Source organism: Gracilinanus agilis, chromosome 4 (genome assembly GCF_016433145.1).
Source record: "Gracilinanus agilis isolate LMUSP501 chromosome 4, AgileGrace, whole genome shotgun sequence".
NCBI lineage: Eukaryota > Metazoa > Chordata > Mammalia > Didelphimorphia > Didelphidae > Gracilinanus > Gracilinanus agilis.
Genome location: NC_058133.1, coordinates 376,855,683 through 376,880,015, shown reverse-complemented (window position 1 = coordinate 376,880,015; position 24,333 = coordinate 376,855,683). Strand labels below are relative to the sequence as shown.

Here is a 24,333-nt window from a genome sequence, read left to right as displayed (position 1 = left end):
AGTCTTTTCTTAGATAATTTGCTATTATTTTTTGGACAGTATTTTATAAATTTTTGAATTAATATTCATTAATGATATTTGTCTAATGTTTTCATTCTTTCCTTTAGTCTTTCTTGGTTTAGATATTAGCACTCTTATTTTAATTCGTGCCCAGACATGAACACAATATGGTCTGAACCCCTAATCGGAGTATAGAAGGAAACTCTCTCCTAGTCCCAGTGCAATCTTCCTTAATACAAGCTTTTTATTTTTATTTTTTTTGGTTGCCATATGACACAGTTTGATTTTGGACAGAATGTATCTGTTATATGATCATTACATCTAGAAAAAATGCAACCAGATTGCATCTTGGCTGATGACATTTTCAGCTGAGCAATTCCTGAAGACTCCTAAATCATTGAGGGAATGAAGTCTTCACTAGTGGACAATATAATTACAGATCATTGAAATACAAGTTACATTTAATATTTACAATCTAGTTATACTCATAGATCTTTTTCAGAGAAACTATTTAGTCATGCCTTCCTCTATATCTTAAACTTAAGAAGTTTGGATTTTGAATCCTATTAAAATTTGTCTTCCTTTCTCCCTTGTCTTTTCCTATTTTTCTCTAACTTTACTTTTCCCTCCCTTCTTTATCATTCTGATATCCCTACTCCTCTTTTTCTCCCTCTCTTTTCTTCCTTTTTTTCCTTCTCCTTCCTCTCTCTTCTCCTCTATTTCTTCTCCTTTAATATCCTCTCCACTCTCCCTTTCTCCGTATTTAGGGGGTGCTATGGGCACATTTGGTAGGAGATGCATGTAAAAGCAGGCATATTTGGCACTTGGGAAAAGAAAGGAGTTTAGAATCCTGTTCTGTGTTCCTTACACAGAACAGATTGGCAGTGACTCATGAGTCTTTATTCTCATTGCTCCCAAAATTATACCTTTGGCTTACTTGAAATAATATGGAAAGTAATCTCAAGGGATCCAAGCTAAGGTTCTATGTACAAAGCTAACTGTCAGCCTCAATCCCAAATATCCATTTACAACAGTGGTTCCCAGACTTTTTTGGCGTACTGCTCCCTTTCCAGAAAAATATTAATTAGAACCCCCTGGAAATTAATTTTTTTAAATTTTAATAGCAATTAATAGGAAAGATAAATGCACCTGTGGCCATCATTGCCTTCCTGGATCGCTGCAGCACCCACCAGGGGGCGGTGGTGCCCACTTTGGGAATCACTGATTGACAATATCTCCAGTGTTGATTTTGTCCTCCCACCCACCCTACTTGTCCATACAAGAATTTGAATCTTGGAATCACAGAATCAGGAAGGAAAGTCACAGTTGGATACATGCACACACACACACAGGCCCCATGAAATCAATAGACACAGATATCTTGGGATCTTTAAGCCCCAAGTTAAGGAGCCCTGACATAGTAAAATTCCTTCATTTTACAGAAGGGAAAATACGTCAGATAATACCTCAGAATCTGTTCTAGTATAATTTTGTTTATGATGAAAATGATACCCTTTTTGAAGTGTTATTGAAATTGTCAATATATTTATTTTAGAATAGTGCAATTCTTCTGGAAAACTACATAGTTTTTTATAAAACCAAAAGAGGAATCAGAAATATTTGCATTTTTTTCACTTCTAGATTTGATAGATCCTTCCTTTTCCTATTCTGAAGTTCTTTACAGGTTGATAATGATACACATTATCTTTAAGCCTTTAGTGAATAATCAATGTCGATCACTGCAGGTACAGACACAAAGTACAGATAAAATCCTTCCAGAAATGATTTTTAATGGATGGCTGTTTAGAGATTTAATTTCTAAACTTCATGTGATCATAGATTTATAGTCCAAAAGCACCCTCTATTCAGTCATTTTTTAGTCATGTCTGATTTTTTGTGACCTCATTTTTTGTTTTCTTGGTGAAGATATTGGTGTAATTTGCCATTTCCTTTTCCAGCTCATTTTACAGTTGAGAAAACTGAGGCAAATATGGTTAGGTGCCTTTTTCAGGATCACATAGCTAGTAAATGTTTGAAGCCAGATTTTAACTCAAGAAGATAAGTCTTCTTTACTCTAGGCCTCACACTCTTTTCACTGTATCCCCTAGCAGGCCCTAAAAGCACCCCAGAGATCATCTAATCTAAACCACTCTCCCTCACCTCCATTTTTACATATTAAGAAAAGGAGATCTCAAAACTTTCTGAAGGTCACATAGTTCACAAGTCAAGAGTCGGGCTTAAACTTAAAGCCTCTGATTCCAAAACCAGTGATCTTTCTAGATTACTCTTCTTCTCAAAAGTCCAGCCCCACAAATATACAAATTACAAACACACAGAAGAAGATACAGCCCATTTAAAGTCAGGATATAACAAAGTGGAAAAAAAATAGTATTTTTCTTGTTTTCAGAAGGGGAAAAAATCTAAATTAGGTTTAGAATCAAACAATTTTACTTAGTTTAGCACTTATGCAATACAAAATAAAATTATAATATAAAACGGGGCTGAAAAATATCTTAGAAGATGTTTAGTCTGACCCCCTTATTTCACAGATGAAGAAACTAAAGCCCAGAGAAGTGGAAGTGGTTTGTCCATGGCCAAACAGTACCAGAATCAGGAATGGGAGTCCATGACTTCAGATCCAATCCAATATGCTCTGTTCACCACAAGGAGAGTACCATGCTGCCCACCATAAAAAAGACAAGCCTCTGAGCTACAGAGGAAAATACCCCAATTACACAACACTAGGAAGACATGAAAGAAACGAGTAATAAGGAAAATAAAGCAAAAGATTTGATTATGGTCAACAGGATTTTCAGCATTACCTTGTGACAAAGTGAGGCTAGAGGCTAACTCATTAGACAGTTCTGATGATCCAGGAGTATCAGAAGATCCCCGGATATCTGGCAGAGCATTCCGACGACCTGACCTTCCTGAAGAAGAAAACTCTGGGACCCCAGGCTCTACATCAGTCATTTCTGAATCCTTTCTTCATAGCAACATCTGCAAAAAGAATATTCAAGAAAGGAAGGAAATAAAAAATTTTAAAAACCTAAAAGTCCAGCAATCCTAGTTCAATATAAGAAAAGACAAGAGCAACAACCTTCCAAAGGCCGCTGGGCTCTAGCTTCATGATACTAACAAATCCTCATGTTTGCCAATCATCAGTTCTCAAAGTTTCTATCTGCACACCAACAACTCCCCTGAACTCAGTGGAGAGTCCTCACAATGGTTAATTAAAGTTCTTTAAACAGAGTCTTCTCAGACTTCCTAAGAACCATTCCTTTGAAGTGAACAGATCCTTTTTTTCATTTGCTTCCCCTTTTCTGAGATTGGCTCCACCAGAATGAGAATTGAAAGGGAAATGAAAATGAATTTGTTTGGTTATTCATAGGCCCCAATCTATCTGCTTGTCCTAATAGAGTCCTTGGCCAAAACCCTATTATAATTTGAGGAAGCTAGACAAAAAAATTTTTCCCTAAGTTTTAGCAAAGCCAAGTTGAAATTTTAATTGTAGCCTTTTATTTAACTTTATTCTCCAAACTACTTTTGAGTGGTCTTAGGATAAGGGCACACAATTTTTGTTTTTCTTTATATACCTTTAAGAACTGTTAGTAGTGTTTACTTTTACATCTCTAAGTAGCCTAGCAATTATCTATACCTCAAAGAAGTCTAAAGGAATTATCTTTATGATACATGGAGGTCAGTAGAAGGATAATTTTTTTTAATGATCATGCTTTGTTTTCTGCTAGTTCACTCTTTTAATAAAGCCAGAATCAAAACCTAGACTATCATTGTAAAAAATACATTAAAATGTACATTTTAAAACATGTATATACACATGCACATATATGTATATTTCACCAAGCCTTTTTTGATTCCTTCTAATTCAACATTGAATATTACATTATCATCATCCTAATTATCAAAGTATTGAGAATATCCTTTAAAATATTTAAATAGAATAATTATCATATTATATCCAAGAAAAAGGATATTAAGGTAGAAAAGGTCAAAGGAAAAATAGTTTGGGACATGCATGTTGGTAAGAGTCAATATGCCTTGATTTGTTGAAAAGACTCCTCCAGCATGTGGCACAGTGCCTAGTATGTAGTGGGCACTCAATAAAGGCTTGTTGGTCCAATGATTTTTTAGATTAAAAATTTCCTTTCATCTATATTTCTTTGCTCCCACTTCTCTCCCTCTCTTTCTCTTCTGGGACTCTCTATCTTGCCCAGACTCATCATATTGGTGCAGGACTTATTGCAGACACCCGATTGTCATTAGCCATACTGGAGCTCATAACCCCAGAACTCAAAAAAATCTACCCCCAGTAACCCACCCCAGGAAAATGAATCACCATGCCCAGGTCCTGGCTACTTCTCTTGAAGATTATTAAGTTATTTTTGATATTTTAAGCATAGTCTTTCTAAATATTCTAAATTCTAAATTCTAAAGAATTATTCTGAATTAGACCCTTTTTCTCAACTCATTCTGCTACTACTCTGCTTCAGATCTTCATCACTTCTTTTAATTTTTAAAGAAAAAGTATTTTGAAATTTTTGAAACTTGCTTTTATTACATGTAGAAACATGTTTTTACAATTTGTTTTCTGACATTTTGCTATTCAGATTCTCTCCCTTTTTCTTCCCTCTTCTAGGAGGTAAATAGACCTTCTTCTATGGACTATTACAATAACCTCCTAATTGGTCTCCCTGGCTCCAGTCTCCAATTTATCCTCTCATATCCATTCTTCACATGGTTACCAAATCAATATTTCTAAAGCATAGGCTTGACTAGTGAAATCAGTGTTCAAAAACCTTATTATAGGACAAAATATTCATTTCTTAACCTGCCATTTACAGCCCTCCACTTCCACCATGGTGGCACCAGTGTACATTTCCCACTTCATTTCTACACTCCCACTAAACTGATTGCTCCCTGATTTTGTTTTGCCTTCCTCCTTCATATATTCCCCTGAGCTATCTCCCATCATTCAAACGTACTCCGTGACATTTGATGAAATTATTTAAGATCCAATTCAGCAACTACTTCCTCTATGGAGTTTTTGTTGCTTTTCTCCAGATAAATTAATCTCTTCTTTGCAACAATTACATTCTACTTTGTAGCATGGTTAACTGTACACATATCTTCTTGCTTTTAGATTATAACTTTCTTAGGGATCAGGATTGTCATCCTTTATTCTTTATATCCCCAGTCCATTACCTTGGACGTTGTATGTGATACATAAATATTTGTCTAGGTTTTTAATTGAAATGTTTGAAGCTAGATGTTTGGAGACAAAACTACCATAAAACTATCTCAAAACTTTGCTTGGATGATCTCCAGATTCTCCATTATAGAACTAACTTTAAGAGAAAGGTGTTGATCATTCAGCCTTTTATCTAGGTGAAAAGCAATAATGAAAGCTTCCTTTGTAGTTGTATCTTAGTAAGTCAATAGATTATAAACCTGTAGATCCTCAGTATATTATAAAAATAAAGGACATTTACTAATTATAATGCATATGTGAGAACATTTATGAGTATTTTAAGAGAAAAATAAGCAACAAAAAATGATAGTTCTGGTTCCCAAGGAGTTTATTATCAAAGAGTCAGAATGATGAAAAGACTGGAAGCAGCTAGCTAGGTGACTCAGTGTATTGAGAGTCAGGCCTAGGGAAGGGAGGTCCTGGATTCAAATCTGGCCTCAAGACACTTCTTAGCTATATAAACCTGGACAAATTCAGTTAACTCCCATTGCCTAGCCCTTGCTACTCTTTGGCCCTGGAGTCAATGCCTAGTATTGATTCTAAAGTAAATGGTAAAGGTATTTTTGTTTGTTTGTTTTTTGTTTTAAGAAAGGAAAATATTGGATTAGTGAGGAAAATGAAAACACCTTTTTTTAAAAAAGATTTGTTTTTCATTTTACTGTCTTATAAAGATGATTCAGTCTACTCTCTACTTGTATTAACCGAAATAGTCACTGATTAGTAGTTTATCCCCTTTTCTCCTCTGGGGAGCTGACTCATTTCTGTTTTGTCTATTTCAATGGTTTATTAACTTGTTTGTGTCCTGGACCTCTATGGTAGCCTGCTGAAGCTTATGGACCTCTTTCTCAGAATAATGTTTGTGGCTTACATTTATAATTGAAGGAAATGCTAAATTTCAGTTAGGGGGTTGTGAAAATAAATATGACTTTTTCTCATTCAATTTCAAGTATCTCCTGAAATCAATCTATGTACCACTTAGGTATCCATGGACCCCAGGTTAAGAATTCCTGGTCCATTGTGACCTTCTTTTTCAGGAGCAGAATAGAAACACTACCTTTGAAATTCTGACCATTAACAAAGATCCCACCATCAGTATAGGCAAGGAAATGTCATTTCACATCACCCAGGGCACATTTGTGTTTCTATTTGTTATAAATAAATTGATAACAAACTGCTTTGCCAAAAGAATCACATCCCTTTTACCAGCTCTAATATAGTCATATATGCTGGTCATTTCTTCAGTCTCAGAAATGTAAATACAAAACCAGCACAACCAGTTTGGAAAAGCAGAAGGGTTCTTTAGAGGCATATGACAAACTTCTCTGGCTAGCTCACAATAGGATAAAAAATAGCTGACACTGTGTGTAAAGTCACCATATAGAAACAAATAAATACAGTTTTTTTATTGTATTTTCTTTTTCACTCACCCTGGCCCCTCCATCCTTTTTGCATATTTGTTAGTCTTCCTTATCTTGCCACAGCATTCATCTCTGAAGAATCTCAAGTTTCCAAGAGTTTTTCACTTTAATATCATATCTATTGAAAGTCTCATGATTTGCATTTCTTGATGCAAAGCCAGAGTAAAAGGAATAACCTTCCTAAAACCACTACATTGTTCAATACAATTAGAATGAGCCGTATGCTCACTAAGACAGCTTTTTGAGGTAATGAGTCAGAGAATCTGCGCATTTATTTAAAGTAACTGACAAAGGAAGAAAAACAAAATATGTTTTTGGGAAAGCTGGTGTCATGGTTACTTCCCTAGATAAAAGGAGACTTTTTGGTGGAGGGAACAAAGGAGATGTCTGGGAAGAATTGCCAGTTAATTGCACATTAAATGTCAAGTTTGTATCTGTACAACCATGGTACCAATAACTAAACAAATGAATGGCTTAGGGCAGAATTCTTAATTATTTTTTTCAGTTTTAAATGTAATTTTGAGCTGAGATTCTTTTTAGAAAGGCAAAGTATACCTCTGGTTAATAATATTTAATCTGCTGCCAATCTTGCTGTCCAGGTCACCAGATGAGAAAAAGTAAACATAATTTTAACATTCCAGTTGTTTTCTTCCCCTTTCCAAATCTTGAATCTCAATAAAGGGGATCCTAATAATATCTTCATTTTATTATTACCTTGAAAATCCTCAATTCACATTTTAAGAAGTCTTCTTAGGGTAAATACAGTTGTCAGAAACATATACAGACACATGTTAAAAAAGTTTTTATTTACTTAATATCAACTTAAAATCTTGTTGTTGGATATATTTACTCATTAGTTTGCTTTTTAAAAAAAGTCAGGCCGGTCCTCTTTTTTAAGTAACCTAAAAACCTTTAATGGCACTCATTAAGTAAAACTTACAATATAATCCAGAAAGCAATGCACCTTCTTTTTGAGCAAACACATGCCATTTATGTTTTCACATTCCAAAGTCCATTTTGGACATAAAATCATTTTCAAACCATATTCAAAAAACACATTATAACCATTTTTAGCCAAGAGAATATCTTTGGGAGGTCAAAATGGTATTCAAAATGCAAAACACAATCTTATCTTGTGCTCATCATTTTTCTAATGAGAGTCATGCAACAATAATAGATCTCATTAACAGCCTAACATCTTTTTTTTTTAAAACCCTTACGTTCCATCTTAGAATCAATACTGTGCATTTAGTTAATTGATTTTAATTCTTTGTTGTCAGCCTAATTGACATCTGAGGAAAAGACTCTTTTGCCTTCTACCCTCATCAGAATCACTAAATTTTGGTAGTCTCTTAATATCTTGGGAAGCTAGAGATGTAAGGAAGACAACTTTGTATCCAAATGTGGCCTCATACACTAACTCTGTATTACTCTGGACAAGTCAATTAGCCCTGTTTGCCTCACTTTCCTCGTCTGTAAAATGAGTTGGAGAAGGAAATGGCAAACTATTAAGTATCTTTACCAAGAAAACCTCAAATGGGGTCACAGAGAGTTGGACACAACTGAAAAACGACTTAAAAACAACATAGGGCATATCTTGGGTATCGGGGTTGGGCAAGTGGAGAGAGTACCAGAACTAAAGCCACAAAGACTCCTTTTCTGGAATTCAATCTCGCCTCAGACTCTTACTAGCTATGTGACTCTAGGAAGTCACAAACCTACTGGCCTCATTTTCCTCATCTAAATAAACTGAATAAAAAATGAAAAAGAAAACTCCAAATTAGGTCACAAAGACGGAAACATGATTGACACAGCTAAAATATCTCCCAAACTCCTTATAACAATCCCTGGAGCAATAAAGGACTGAACCACACAGGTATCACACTTTCTTTTCCTCACCCCATCCCCCCCTACATATACTTCTTTCCCCATTAAGACCTTGTGCCACTGATACTCTTTTTTTCCTCTATCATTTTTCATCTTCAGTCTTTACTTCTCTACTAGCTCCTTCCCATCTGTCCACAAACATATGCATAGTTCCATGATTTGAAAGACACTTTGCATTTACCCTAGAATCTCTTCAAACACACATCCTATAATTCCTCCCCTATATTGAGAAACTTCTATATTTCCAGACTTCACTTTCTCACTCCTTCATTAAACCTAACCATGTTTAATTTGACATCTGACACTAATATTCTATTCAAATAACTCTCCTCAAATTAACCAGTGATTCTGAAATCTTAGTCTTTTCCCAGTCTTCACCATCTTTGACCTTTTTGTAGTATTAAGACCTGTTGGACAGACATCCCTTCCATTTAATATCTTTCATTGGCTTCAGTCACTGCTTTCATCAAATGGCTCTCCTCCTGCCAATCTGTCAATGCTTTCTGGTTTTCCATCACTCCTCCTGCTCCCTTCTAAGAATAAACACCTCCAAAGTGCATATTCAGCCTTGACTTTTCTCCTTCTCATCTTCCCTTTCCCTTTTCTATCTTCTCTCTTCCTTATTCTCTCCTCTCTTCCTCTAATTTCATTGCTCATCTCATTAAATCCAATGGTATCATCTCCCAGTTGCTAATGTCATTCCTTCTCAAACTATTTTGTATTTATTTTGAATATGGTCTGTATTTAACTTTCTGTGTATATATTCTAACGACTAGATGTAAGCTCCTTGAGGGCAACGACTTTCTTTTTTTTATCTTTGAAAATTTAGTACCTAACATATACTTCCCATTTGGTAGATAACAAATGCTTATTGTTGCTGTTGTTGTAGGACAGTGATGGGCAACCTTTTGAGCTTGGTGTGTGAAAATTTGCCAAAAAACTGAACATAACTTGGGTGGTGTGTCACCGAAAAAAATACACATAATTTATAGTTTAAATAACAAAAACGTATAATTGTAATATATAACTGTATTTAATGAACCAAAATAGGTAAGTTAATATAGGTAGAATTGTCATCTATAGTGCACAGAGTGTCTACACTATTCTACAGCAAATGTTTCATCCTTGGCATGCAGTCCCCTACTCCTCTGTATGTGGCTGCATGCGGCCGCGTGTCATCGAAAATGGCTATGTGTCAGTGGTTTGCCATCACCATTGTAGGTTCTCTCTAGAAGGGGTTTCAGAGATTCCCTGGTCCAACCTTTATATTTTCCCAATGAGGAAGCTGAGATTCAAAGAGAGGGAGTAACTTGCTTAAGATTATACAATAAATTAGTAACAGAGCTAGAGACTGAAACTCCAATTTTCTGACTACCAATACACTAGTTTTTCTACATTACTCTGCCTTTCAACTCTAGTCCTGAAGATAATTATGATCCAAAGAATAAAAATAAATTGGTTTTCCCTTCTTCATTAAATATAGCCATCCTTAGAAAATTCCAGTTATTTTACTCCAGAACACAATCATTTTAACATAGCTCTCAATATAGGGGGCAGGGAGTTGAGAAAGTCTGTATAGAGCCGGGATTCCCAAAGTGGGCACTACCGCATCCTGGTGGGTGCTACAGCAATCCAGGGAGGCGGTGATGGCCACACCTTTTTTTGTATTACATTCTATTCTGAGTTCAATAAATAGTTTCATAATTTCCAGGGGGCACTAAGTAATATTTTTTCTGGAAAGGGGGCAGTTGGCCAAAAAAGTTTGGGAACCACTGGAGAGAAATTTCAGTACTCTTTTCAGTTGCTTTCATTTTATGGCACTATTTGTGAAAACTATTCTAGACTATTTCTTTTTTCATCTATAAATAGATAGGACTGAACCAGAAAATCTCTAGGGCAATTAGGTGTCCAGTGGAACTCAGGAGTTCAAATCTGAACTCAAACACTTATTAGCTGTATGACCCTGGGTAAGTCACTTAATCTTGTTGGCCTCAGTTTTCTCATCAGTAAAATAAACTGAAGAAAATGACAAAACATTCCAGCATCTTTGCTAAGAAAATTCCAAATGGAGTCATGACATATCAGACACAAATGAAACAATTGAACATCAACAAATGATCTCTAAAGTTCTTTTTGATATTCTGTGAGCTTATGAAGTTCTTTGTTTCCTCCAAAAATTTTTCCTCCCTTTTCTCCTATTCTCTTTTTCTCTTAACATCTTTTCTATTCTCTTATTTCCATATCAAAGGCAAAACTATTGGAGTCGGTTGAAGAAGAATCAGAGATGAGGGGTAGGCAAGAGAAGCATTCTCATTCCTTTTTCCCTCACCTCAAAACTTTCACAGTGTTAAATTCACAGCATGTGACTTTAAATCTCAGCCTTAACACATTACCTATGTGATACTGGGCAAGTCATTTCATCTTCTTAGGCCTCATTTTCTTCATCTGTAAAATGAGAGTTGACCTTGATGACTTCTAAGTTCCCTGATAGCTCAAAAGCTAAGATCCTTTGGTCCATACCAATATTGACATCTTCCTCCTTTTCACTCATGATTTCCTAAAGAAATTCAGTTTTCTGGCCCAGTTAAGGGAAACATTTGAGAAGACTCTTGAATTTGGTTATATTGTTTCTCATCTTTGCCTTTTATCAACTGCTACTACATCCAGAGGCTTTAATGATTTCAAAAGAGATATTATTGAAATATTATGGGATAATCAAATGTGATACTTTACTACTAACAGCAATACAATGATCCAGGAAAATTCTGAGGGACTTATGAAAAGAATGCTATCCACCTCTAGAAAAAGAACTGTTGGAGCATAAATGCACATGAAAACATATGATTTATCACTTATTAATTTGGCTATATGATTTGAGGGTTTGGTTTTTCAAGATTATTCACTTATAAAAATGAATAATATGTAAATGTGTTTTGCATGACAATACATGTATAACCTGGATTGAATTGCTGGGCAGCTCTGGGAGGGGAGAGGAAGGAAGAAAGAAAGGAGACATCATTAACCATATAACTTAGAAAAATTTATGTGGAATGTTGCTATTAAAATAACATAAAGATATAACATTAAAAGAATCTCTAAAGAAATACAAAGATACTCAGCACAGAAAGTCTAATGATCTTGTCTTAGAGGTAGTTGGTGGCACAGTGGATAGAGCACTACTATGCCTGTAGTCAAGAATATTTGAATTCAAATCTGGACTCAAGACACTTACTAGCTGTGTGAACCTTGATAAGCACTTAAGTTCCATTTGTCAGTTTCCTCAACTATAAAATGAGGATCATAATGGTACCTACCTCATAGGTTTGATCAATGAGGATCAAAAGAGATAACTTTTTTTAAGTCCTCTGCCTATAAATGCTTATTCTTTTCTCCTCTTTCCCACCTATATATTTGCCCTAATAAGAAAACAACAGTGGGGTGGTACTTGTTGTCTAGGTACCACTGGATAATTTACAAAATGAACAGATGAATTAATATGAGCTGCAGAGTAAAAATAACCTAAAAAAGCAGCTGGTTTGCTCTTAGCAATTCGCTTGCACAGGGGCCAGTTCCCCTTTTAATAAAAATGGGGATTTTAGAAAAATAGCAAACAATGTTTGATGATATGGACAAGAAGGAGAAGTGGAAATCATTTTTGCACAATTTGGTTACAATTTGGAATAAATATAGAACCTTCCTCTCGTTATGGTGACGGCAGGCCAGTACAACAAAATCACTGAGGTTAGCTGTACAAAATATAACTTGCAGGAGAGGGATTATAATGTGCTCTGGTCTAGGAATTGGACGGCAACAGGTCTAGTCTCAGTGCTGCCTCTTCCTAGCAGAGCAGTGTAACCTTATGCAAGTCATAACTTCTCTGAGTCTCTGTTTTTCACCCCTACCAATCAGGTTAAAAATACCCACATATCTCACAGAGATGGTGTGATGATCAAATGAAGAAATGTTCCTTAAAGCATTGAAAAACTGTAAGATGATATACAAACATAAGATAACACTGTGATGAAATATGTGGAAAGACTACAGGATGAGGAAATAGGTCACTGGGTTTCAAATCCCAGCTCTAACAGGAACTAGTTGTGTGACTTTGGAAAAGTTGCATGAGAAGATATACGAGATGTACTCAAAGATCCATTTTGCTCCAAAATTCATATTATGAAATATACTACAGAAAGTCCAATCTAAGACTCACCATATCAACTTAATTGAATTCATATTAAAAAAATATTTGAGGACTGGCCAGACCGTAGAATCAAAACAAAATGTCCTACCAGGATATATAATACAAAGAATATATATACATATATATATGTATATATACTCACACACATATATATAATACACATAATAGTCAATATCTTAAAATCTGTATAATCCCACTCTGGAAGTCCTTACTCTCCAGACCAACTCTCTCTCTGGAAGATGCCACTAGACATTAAATGGAGAATAATCACCACCTAAAAATCTGTGTCTGGAGGCTTTGTAGTCATCATTGATGAAGTTTTGCTCAGTTGATTAAAAAGCTCAATAAATATGCCACAGATGGGGATGAGCCATGGTAGATTTATAGCTAGAAGAGAACTGTGAGTGCATATAAGGTATTTTGTAGATTTGGTCTTATCCTCTTTGGGATTAGATCTGTTCAAGTATAAAAGAAGGGGAAGTGAGGAAGGGAATAAGTATTTATAAGCATGGTGCTAAGCAATATATAATTTTTACAAATATTATCTCATTTGATCCTCACAACAACTCTGCAAGGAAGGTGCTATTACTTTATAATTGAGGAAACTGAGGCAAAATGAGGTTAAGTGACTTTCTCAGGACCATATAACTCAGTATCTAAAACCGAATTTAAACTCAGATTTTCCTGACTCTAGGCATAATATTTTATCTACTGAGCCAACATTTAGTTGGTTCAAAGCTCCTAGTGCTATAGCCAAGACAAGAACCTATATCTCCTGAATCCCAATCCAGTCAGTGGACAAGGCCATTAGAGATGTTTAAGCAGGCTAGATCATCCATATGCTGTGTCGATATCATTGGAAGGATTATATGGGATTGGATGAGATAGGACAAGATGACCTCTATAATCCATTGTAACTCTCAAGATTCTTTTATTATAATCCAGTGGCAAACCACTCCAGTATCTTTGCCAAGAAAACCCCAAAAGGGGTCAGGAAGAGTCAGACACAACTGAAATAACCTAACAACAATGCCCCACAGTACTTTAGTTTCCTCCTTAAAACTATAACTTTATCTCTTCTAACCATTCCTACCTATCTGTTCCATCTCTTGCATTTAACAATCCCCACTCATCCATTCTTAAACTAAACAAGATATCAAGTTTCTTCCTCAACAGGTTATTTCCTGTCTTTCCAGTTATTATCAAAGGCCTAGGCTATGATAATTTCATTACCCAAATGAAATTTCATCCTATTAGACTTGGCCCATAATCATTTTAACCTGCCAAAAACTTTTTTTTAATTTTGCATCCATGATCTAAAGTATTAGCATTATCCTCTAGCTCTCTGTCATTTTTAACTTTGATAAATATGCCATATTCAAGTTCTTCATGCAAGCCATTGATAAAAATGTTATCTATTCAATTGAAAAAAAATATTGGGCCAAAGACATAGTCCTAGCTCACTCTATAAGGGACCTTCCATAAAATTCACCTTCAGCCATGAGGTTATATATATATATATATATATATATGCTTTCCAACAGCAGAAGAAAGCAGACATTGAACAATATGACCCTCAGTCAGTGAACTAGCATTTATCAAATACCTAAATAGGGCAGCTGGCTGGTTCACAGNACACACTTTCCAACAGCAGAAGAAAGCAGACATTGAACAATATGACCCTCAGTCAGTGAACTAGCATTTATCAAGTACCTAAATAGGGCAGCTCTATTCACAGGATAGAGTACCAGATCTGGAGTGAGGAAAATCCATCTTCTCAGTTCAAATCTAGTCTCAGACTCTTACCAGCTGTGTGATCCGAGCAATTCACTAAACTTTATTGGCCTCAATGTCCTCACCTGTCAAATGAGCTGTAAAAGGAAATGGTAGATTATTGTCTTTGCCAAGAAAACTCTAAATGGAGACATGAAGAGTCAGACGTGGATGAACGACAAAAAGTGCCTAACGTGCCAAGTACTGTGCTAAATGCTAGGGACATAAAGAGAGGGGAAAAATAGCTTTAGCTCTTAAGGATCTTACTGTCCTTATCCTTTATGCACTTTTTTGACCTCTATACTTGAGTAAACTTCTTAAATGTCATGTTGTTTTATATTCATGCCTGTATTTGCTCTCTGTGTTGACCTCTTGGAAACTGAACTAGTTTGTGAAGTCAGAGATGGGTCCCAGCTATTTATCAGCCTCTAATTAGTTACCCTGCTTATGATGCCTAATGAGAGGTGGAATGGGGTTAAGACTGATTTTCTACTTTTGTAAAAAGTCCAAGACTTCTTTTTAATGACATTTATTTTCTTTTTATGTATTTATCTGGGAACACAGCCTTTACCTTATTGCACTAACAACAGTGCATCTGCTATACCGAGCTACAAGACAAGAGATTGTATTCTTTAACATAGTACTTGTATACCACTTGTACACCAGACAATCTGGAGAGAACTGAGGAAAGGAAGTTGCCAGCTCTCTTAACAGATTTTTGCAATTATGTCAAGGCAAAAAGGAGAAAATAATAATTTTAAAATACTACCAATAATTACTGTCATGAAACTTCATATATTCATATAGGTACTTTCCTCATTTGAGTAAGTGATGAAAAATGGAAGCATCTAGTTTGGTCTACTTTTTCAAGAAGAATTATCATAAAGGGGAGAAAAGGTGGTAGGTTGGAGAAATTGAAGAATGAATGGAGGGGTTGTTTTAGTATTGGAACCTGAGCACTTGTTTATAATATAGGAAAGAATCTGTGAAAAAGAAGAGACTAAAAGTGTAGAAAGACATGGGATGACAGAGCAAATTCTTGGAGAAGGTGGGCAGAGCTGAGATCAAGGATACAGGTGGAAGGATAAGCCTTGGGAACAATCACAGACTTCTCTTCCTCTGAAATAAGTGGAAAGAAAAGGAGAATGGGTGATGATGCTGAGAAGTTCAGAGATGAGGAAAAGGAAAGTGAGACAGAAGAGGACAGGTGAGATGGAACAAAATATTTGTCAGGATTTTTGTTAGGTTTTGATTTGCCCATTTAATAATTTAAATTAAGAAATTGCCTGAAAATTCTCCAAAGTCAGGATGACTCATATGATACTTGATTTCAGATTTAATTATTAGGCTAAGTAACATCAGAGGTGTTCCTTATTAGTATTTTTAGACTAAATGATATTAGGGAACCATGTCTAACAGCTGTATTTTTAAAATATTTCAGTTGAAGAGAAAAGATAGCATATGCTATTTTAAAAATTGAATCTTCAATTAATATTAATCATTTGATTTCAGATAATAAGCTGGTTCTCTATCCTGAAGTTGAACTCTTGTTTCTTAACGTGTTACTCTGTTATAGAAATTATGTATAAGAAGTCCATCTACATACAAAAATAGCTTAATTGTAGACACTTTTGCGTCTTTCTAATAATTCCCTTAATTGTTTCAATTGGGAAGAATCTTATCATCTTCTGTGTGCATTTCACTGTTTAAAATAAAATGACTGTACAAATCCCTGTCTTTTAATTAACAAAATATTATAGTTGGAAATAACTGTGAATATCATTTAATTCAATCTATTTTATATATAATGCCATCATCTTTGATATCTTGTAAAACTTCGTTGTATGTAGATGAATACATTAATTTCAGAGGAGTTAAATAACTTGCCCAAGTTCACACAGAACATTAGTAGCAAAACTAGACCTCAGGCCCCAAATATCTTTCCACTGCTCTCATTCCAGTATCTCTCCCAGTTCTTCAATTCTTCAGGGTTGGTTGTATAGAAAGTACTCAGAAACTACTTAGTGAATGATTAAATGATTCTTAAATTCATTTGATAGAAAGTAATATAGTGAAAAAGATTCTAGACTTGAAGTCAGGAGACCTTTATTTGAATCCTGGCTCTGGTTCTCTACTTTTTTTGGACCTTTTAAGAAATAAGGATAACATAGGCTTTTCAACCTATCCCTCTTCAAAGATCCAAGTTCTTAACCTTTTGTGTGTGTTATGGACCCACTGACAATCTGCTGAAACACATAGAACCCTTCTCAACTTCATGAGTCTCTTGAATTGTCCTGACTCTTTGCATTAATGATTATTGTTAAGTTATTCACAGTTCTGTGACTCTTGTCCACCCATGTTCACAAATAGGGCTTCTGCAGGAAGTCTACTTAACATTCTAAGAACTTTCCTCACTTTCTATTAATATTGTGAGATGCTATTGTGAGAACGCCAATGAGGCATACTTGTTCAGTCGAGCAGGCAACAAACATTTATTAAGAGTATGCTTCATGCCCCAAGCACTGGGAATACAAAAGCAAGCCAAAGATAGAAACCTGAATTCTAGTGAAGGAGACAACATACAAACTATGTACTTTCAATATAGAGAGCGAGCAGATGAAAGGTAATCTCAAAGGGAAGGAAGTAGGGAATGAGATCAGGAAAGTCCTCTTGTAGAAGGGAGAATTTAAGCTGAATCTTGATGACAGCCACATAAGCCAGTAGATGGAGGCGAACAAGGAAGGACCTCCTAGGCCCCTGGGGCAGACACTGAAAAACACACACTACCAGGCAACAGAGTATCATATCAGGTGGAGAAAATAACAATTAGACCAATGTTGCTGAATTGTGAAGTATATAGGTGGTAATAAAATGTAAAAAGACTGGCATGACATGAGAGGGAAAGTTTGCAACAAAATTTAAGTACCTAACTGAACCTTTTATATTTAATCATGAAGGTAATAAATCTAGACTGAAAGAGTGATCAGATAGGTAGGAGGAGAATCAGGAGAGATTAAGCTTAATGCTGTTTTTTTTATTCTTATCCTGTCATACAGCTATTCCTTCTGGCTTTTTGTAATTATCAGATTCGGTAAAAATGCTATTTATGCTTTTATCTAAATCATTAGTAAACATGTTAAATAATAGTGGCAAGATCAAGGGTATGGATTTTCTCTGTATACTGATGAAGTAGAATGGAGAACTGGCTCATAGGAATTATAGATTAAGAAACTGAGAAATTCCATAAGAGAGATTTAATATATATGCCAAAGTTTCCTGATATGAAGGCAGGATTTATTAGGAAGGAGAAAAGACTGTGAGTCAGGTACTAAACTCATTGAGGAAGAGAGAATGACCTGGAGGTTTATGGATAATGGCCACTAGATCTGTATTGCTGATAAATTTGAAGAGTGTGAATCTTAAAGAAGAAAAGGTTGTTCAGTGATGGTGGTAATGAGGCAATAGGTAAATAGCAATAGGGAGCAAGAAATATTCCAAGTCCTTCACCTCAACCTAATGAGTGGAAGGACATGAGTGAAAGAAAGGATGGCCAAGGATAAAGAATTAGTAGTAGGATGCTAGTTCAGAATAAAAGACAGAAAACAGGAGTAAGAAAAGAAAGTGCTATCATTTGCTCTCACAACTTGATCAGCCCATGTTTTCTACCTTTTCTTTGACAATATTCTTTGCCTGAGTCCTCTTTTGAAACTCATTATTTGTTATGTGCTGCAGCCTGCTCACACCTACCTTATAGCTCTCCATTTTCCTGATTGAAGTTCACTTTAAAATTCTTCAGATAAAATACTTTCCATATTAATTCATTCAGAGACAAACAGAAAAATTGGTAGAATGCTAAAAGAAAAAGATGGATCCTCAAATTTCCCTCCAAAAAGCAATGATATGCTGTCCCAAAATGAATTCTGGGGCAGCATAACCCCCAAATCAAAATGAAATAAATTTTCAGCCCAAAACAACTTAGAAGGGCACCAGGAGAGATCTAGTGCACCAGGGTAGAGGTGAAGGGCAGCATGCCAGGGCAGGCTCCTCTGAGGCCAAAGGCTTTGGGCACAGTTGAGGCAGCCACAGATGGTAAGGAGGGTCAGACAACTGTTCGACCCCTTTGCTGGTTCTGGCAGCAAGACTTTTGTCACCTTGCTCATAGACAAAACCAGGAACAGCCCTGGGGCACAGTCACAGGGTGAGGAAGAACACCAGCACACATCAACACTTGTAGTACAGCAGGCCAGGGGATCCTGGTCCCAGTTCCCAGGAATAAAAGAGTGCTTGGGTACTCACAGACCAGAGTACAGACCTAAAGAGTATTAAACACACCTCTCCCTACATCATACCATATTGGAAGAACTGAAAGTAGATAGATTCCCAGTGCCAGCTCTGGAAGCAGATGCACAAAGAACCTGAAATTTGAAACAGTTACAGAGCCCAACTTTAATAGTTGTTTGTTTTTTTAAACTGAAAGTTAAAATAGACTGAAAAAAGCAAACAACAATAAAAAGAAATAAACACAAAAAGTTATTTTGGTGACAAGGTAGACTCTAATTCAGAAAATGACAAAAAAGTTAAAACTGCTATTTCCAAAATCTCCAAGAAAAATATGAATTGCTCTCAAGGCAAAAAATAATTAGTGGATGAGCTCAAAAAGGATTCTAAAAAATCAAATAAGAAAAGTAGAAGAAAAATTGGGAAAAGAAATGAGAGTGATACAGGATATTCACAAAAAAAGAATCAGTCAACACTTTGGTAAAGGAGGCATAAAAAGTACTGAGGAAATTAATATCTTTAAAAAAACTGGAATAGGTCAATTGGTAAAAGAGGCACAAAAATCCAAAGAAGAAAAGAACTCTTACAAAGCAGACCTGGACAAATGGAAAAGGAGAAACAAAAGCTCAATCAAGAAAATCATGTCTTAAAAATTAAATTCGGGAAAGTGAAAGCAAATGACTTCATGAGACATCAAGAAAATCAAACAAATTCAAAAGAATGAAAAATAGAGAAAAAATGAAATATTTGTTTGGAAAAGTAACTGACCTAGCAAATAAATCTAGGAGAGATCATTTAAAATTATTGGACTACATCGAAAACATGATCAAAAAAAGGGCTTAGAGGACATCTTACAATAAATCAATAATTCTAATATTCTAGAAGAGAGAACAAAATAGATTTTGAAAGAACCCACCAATTATCTCCTAAAAGAGATCCTAAAAGGATAACTTCCAGGAATATTATAGCCAAATTCCAAAACTCCCAGGCAAAGGAGCTAGAACTTCAAACAAGAATCACTTACTCAGTAACTGAGCAAAATACTTAAGGAGAAACATAACTATTCAATAAAATTGAAGACTTTCAAACATTCTGATGGAAAGATCAGAGCTGAACAGAAAATTTGACTCTCAAATAGAAGACGCAATAGAATCATAAAAAGGTAACCAGAAAGAAAAATCAAGACATTCAATAAGGTTAAATTGTGTACATCCCTACATGGGGAAATGATTCCTGTAACACCAAAGAAACTTGTTATTATTAGAGCAGTTAAAGGGAGTTTATTTAAAGATTGAGGGTGTGAGCTGAATACAATAGGATGATATAAGAAATAAAATAAAATGAAGGCATGAGAAAGAAGAAGAGGGGGAAGGGAAAAATAGAATGGTGTAAATCATTGTACATAATAAAGGCATGAAAGTATTCAGAGTGGAGAGGAAGATGGGGAAGGTAGGGAAGAGAACATGTGAACCTTACTCTCATCAGAATTGACTCAATTGCCCACCCTTTGATCCAGCCATATCATTGCTGGGTTTATACCCCAAAGAGATCATAGGGGAAAAAGACATGTACAAAAATATTTATAGCTACACTCTTTGTGGTGGCAAAAAAACTGAAAAACAAGGGTATGCCCATCAATTGGGGAATGGCTGGACAAATTGTGGTATATGCTGGTGATGGAATACTATTGTGCTCAAAGGAATAATAAAATGGAGGAATTCCATGTGAACTGGACAGACCTCCAGGAATTGATGCAGAGTGAAAGGAGCAGAGCCAGAAGAACATTGTACACAGAGGCTGATACACTGTGGTAAAATCAAATGTAATAGACTTCTGTACTAGCAGCAATGCGATGACCCAGGACAATTCTGAGGGATCTATGAAAAAGAACGCTACCCACATTCAGAGGAAGAACTACAGGAGTGGAAACACAGAAGAAAAACAACTGCTTGAACACATGGGTTGATGCGGACATGATTTGGGATGTAGACTCTTAATGACCACCCCAGAACAATTATCAACAATTTGGAAATAGGTCTTGATCGATGACACATGAAGAAACCAGTGGAAATGCATGTCGGCTACAGGGAGTGGGGGGGGGTGAGTTGGGGTGAGAGGAGAAAGAGCAAGAACATGAATCATGTAACCATGGAAAAATTTTTCTAAAAAATAAAAAATTAAAAAAGAATTGACTCAATGAGGGAAGAACAAATAATATATTGGGTATACAGAAAGCTATCTTGCCCTACAGAAGAGTTGGAGAAGAAGGGTATAAGATAAGGGGACTGGGTCTGACAGAAAAGAGGGCAAAAGAGGGTAAATGGAGATCAGAAACTAAACAGGGATAAATAGGAGAAGGGGGGAAATGCACAGGAATCATAATGGTACAAATTTCTTTTTACAAGTCTCTCTAATAAAGGCCCTTTTTTCAAATATATAGAGAAATTAGTTGAATATATAATACGAGTTATTTCCCAATTGATAAATGACTGAAGAACATAAAAAGGCAGTTCTCAGACAAAGCTCTCTATAGTCAGGTGAAAACACTCTAAATCACTATTAGTTAGAGAAATACAAATTAAAACAACTCTGACATATCACTACACACCTATCAGATTAGCTATTATGTCAAAAAAGGAAAATGACAAAACTTAGAGGGGATATGGGAAAGCTGGGACATGAATGCATTGTTGGGGGGAGTTGTGAACTGATTCAATCACTTGGGAAAGCAATTTAGACATATGGCTAAAGGACTATGTAAGAGTTTGGGCAAATCTACTTTTTGGAACTGACAGATGGAACACAGAAGTGACCCAAAAAGGATGTCAGTTCCAAAAAGTAGATTTGCCCAAACTCTTACAGCTATAAAATTGTACATACCCTTTGATCCAACAATACCATTACTAGGTTTGTATTCCAAAGAGACAAAAAAGGAAGGATCTATGTGTATAGTGTTATAGTCAATCTAGGGAATGGATTAATTGGGGGTGTTGAATCCTAATGAGACACCTAGATATGGTAGTGAACCCAAAAGGTCAAACCCAATGCAGCTGATGTTAAAAGGAGAATATGTAGAATCTGCTTATTCCAATCCCCAAATGGCTAACAGTAACCCAGGGGTAACAGCCTAAGCTAGAAATCAGCTAATAGTGGAACTCAGCTAACCCTTGCCCAACTGAAGCCCTGTAAGTTTGATGTTGATGGCTATATTCCTTGACTTGATTCACTATAAATCTGATTATTGATCTATAATGATCAATTAATAGTTTGATCTGTTCTGACTGCAGATTTGTTCTTAAGAAGTTGATTGAAGGAATATTGGTAAACCCCTTTCAGAACACAGTCAACTGAAGCCTCATTAGATCTTTGAGACTCAGGCAAGTGTTTTCTTATAAGATGATTTAATAGTTGATGAATTAGGGAAAGGGGAATTGGGTAATTGATGGAAAGTGGGAATTGGGAATCCTAAATAAATCTAGATGAATAAATTGTTGAATCTTCATTTGAATATTGTTGATCAAGGATCTTGGTTGGCTAACAGCCTGGCTGAGGCCTGACTGGCCACAGCCCTGAGTCAAGATTTGACCCTGCTGAATGATAGTTATTTTTGCTGATTGTCTTGGTGATTATAAATTGGGAAACAGAGATTGATGGAACACAGTTGTATCAATCTGATAGCTAAAGCTGATTGCTGAGTAAAGAGAGTATAATCTATGCCTAAACCCTATCCACCCTCACCCAAATATCTCCAAACTGAGACCAAGATAGGTTCAGTCTGTTCCTTTTATACCCAACCCTAACTGCCTTGGCTCATGGCAAGCTCAGTCCATTCTGCATTCTAAGCAGGTAACTGTCCTTCGCTCTTGACTCAACATGGCTGCCATATATTTTCTTACAATTAAAATACTTAACGTAGCTCTTTTAAGGGGGGTGGAAGATTTGGAAAGTTAGGGGATGCCTATTAATTGGGGAATGCCTGAGTAAGATATAATGATTGAAATGGAATTCTATTATGCTATAAGAAATGACAAGGAGAAGGGGCTCAGAAAACCCTGGAAAAATTTACATGAATTGGAGCAAAGTAAAATAAGCAGAAAGAGGAGGCCACTGTACAGTAACAGGAATACTTTATAATGAACAACTGAGAAGCTATTGTCAGCAATGCAATGATCCAAAACTATCCCAATTTTGACATTAATAATCACTTTCTCCTCCCTTTTCTTCTGCTCTCCTGCTTTCTTCTGGATCTCCTGCTTGTCTCTAGAATTATCCTTCTATCTCCTTTGCTAGATTAGCTTTCAGGTCTCATTTCCAACAGCTGTAATTCCTCCAGAACTCTGGATTCTGTCTCCTCTCTATATATACCTTCTCCTTTGCTGATTTCTTCCAAACTGATGGTTTGGATTTTCATTTCTATGCAAATGGTTGCTAAATCTATTCACCCATTCCTTATTTGTCTCCATAATTCAGTACCTTACTACGAATTCTTTTGGGATTCCACCTGGATTCTTCACCAGCATCCCAAACTCAATGTCTACAACAGATTTTGTCATCTTTCTCCTGTTTTTCTTAAGATAACTGTTCTCTCTGTCTCCCAAGTTTACAACCTGCGAGTCATCCCTAATTCTTCCTTCTCCATCACCTTCCAGATCCAATCAATTGCCAAGGATTGTTGGCTCTGCCTCCATATCATTCACATCACAATGAGATTCTATTCCATGAGACTGAGATTCTTATCTCTAACTTCAATACACCAAGAAAACTAAAATCTATGTTTGCTTCTCAGTAAACACAAAATCAGTTCACTTGTAACCTCCTGAATACTTCTTGGAAATCATGGCCAATGGGAACACTACTAGTCTTCTCCATCTTTTCTCTAAAGTATCATTTTCTGATTCCTCATTATTTTGTAGCTTTTCTTTGAATCTTCCCTACATTTTACATTGTTCCTCTTAATTTCTGAAACTCATAACAGACAACATATTCTAGGAAGAATGTGACAAATTGATCTTACTTAATTCAAAGGTCTAAATTAGTCTGGCTACACTAGATCTCTTTGAACTCACAGGACCTCCTGAGAGCAGAAGTGACTTATCACTGACAATCAGACTCTTAGTAATATTCTATTATCCAAAAATACAAGATTCATCCTGAAAAATCTATCTGAAGAGGAAAGGAAGAATATCAATAGGTTAGGTCAGCAAGAAGGGTAAGAGCATAGCTGGGACAGAAACCAAGAATAAAGGAATGAGATAGGTAGATATTCAGAACATAAATTTAAGAAAACCAGGTGGGAATGAGGCTCAAAATAACTTTGGTTTAAGGGTAAAAGATCTGAGTATAGTAAAATTATGTAGAGGTAAGGAAATGGGAGCAACAAACAAAACAAACTTCAAACCACCTAGGTTCTGAAAGAAATAGTATCTTTTAAAAAGTTGCAGGGGGAAGGAATGTCTTGGTGGCTCTGGCTCAATTTAAAACGGCCAGAGCTATAAGTGCCTCCATAC

General features: G+C 35.9%; 1 protein-coding gene across 2 annotated transcripts in view; it reads right to left on the bottom strand.

Moving 5' to 3' along the window:
- PKIB (cAMP-dependent protein kinase inhibitor beta) overlaps nt 1–24,333 on the bottom strand; it is a 121,618-nt gene that overhangs the window by 4,731 nt on the left and 92,554 nt on the right. The window contains exons 1-2 of one of the 2 annotated variants that reach the window (XM_044676890.1): nt 6,697–6,766; nt 2,823–3,000 (exon numbers count right to left, since the gene is read on the bottom strand). In XM_044676890.1, the coding sequence (XP_044532825.1) occupies nt 2,823–2,973 (151 nt within the window). In that variant the 5' untranslated portion in view covers nt 2,974–3,000; nt 6,697–6,766. Of the gene's footprint in view, nt 1–2,822; nt 3,001–6,696; nt 6,767–24,333 lie in introns of those variants that run through there. The other variant, XM_044676889.1, reaches the window with a different exon arrangement.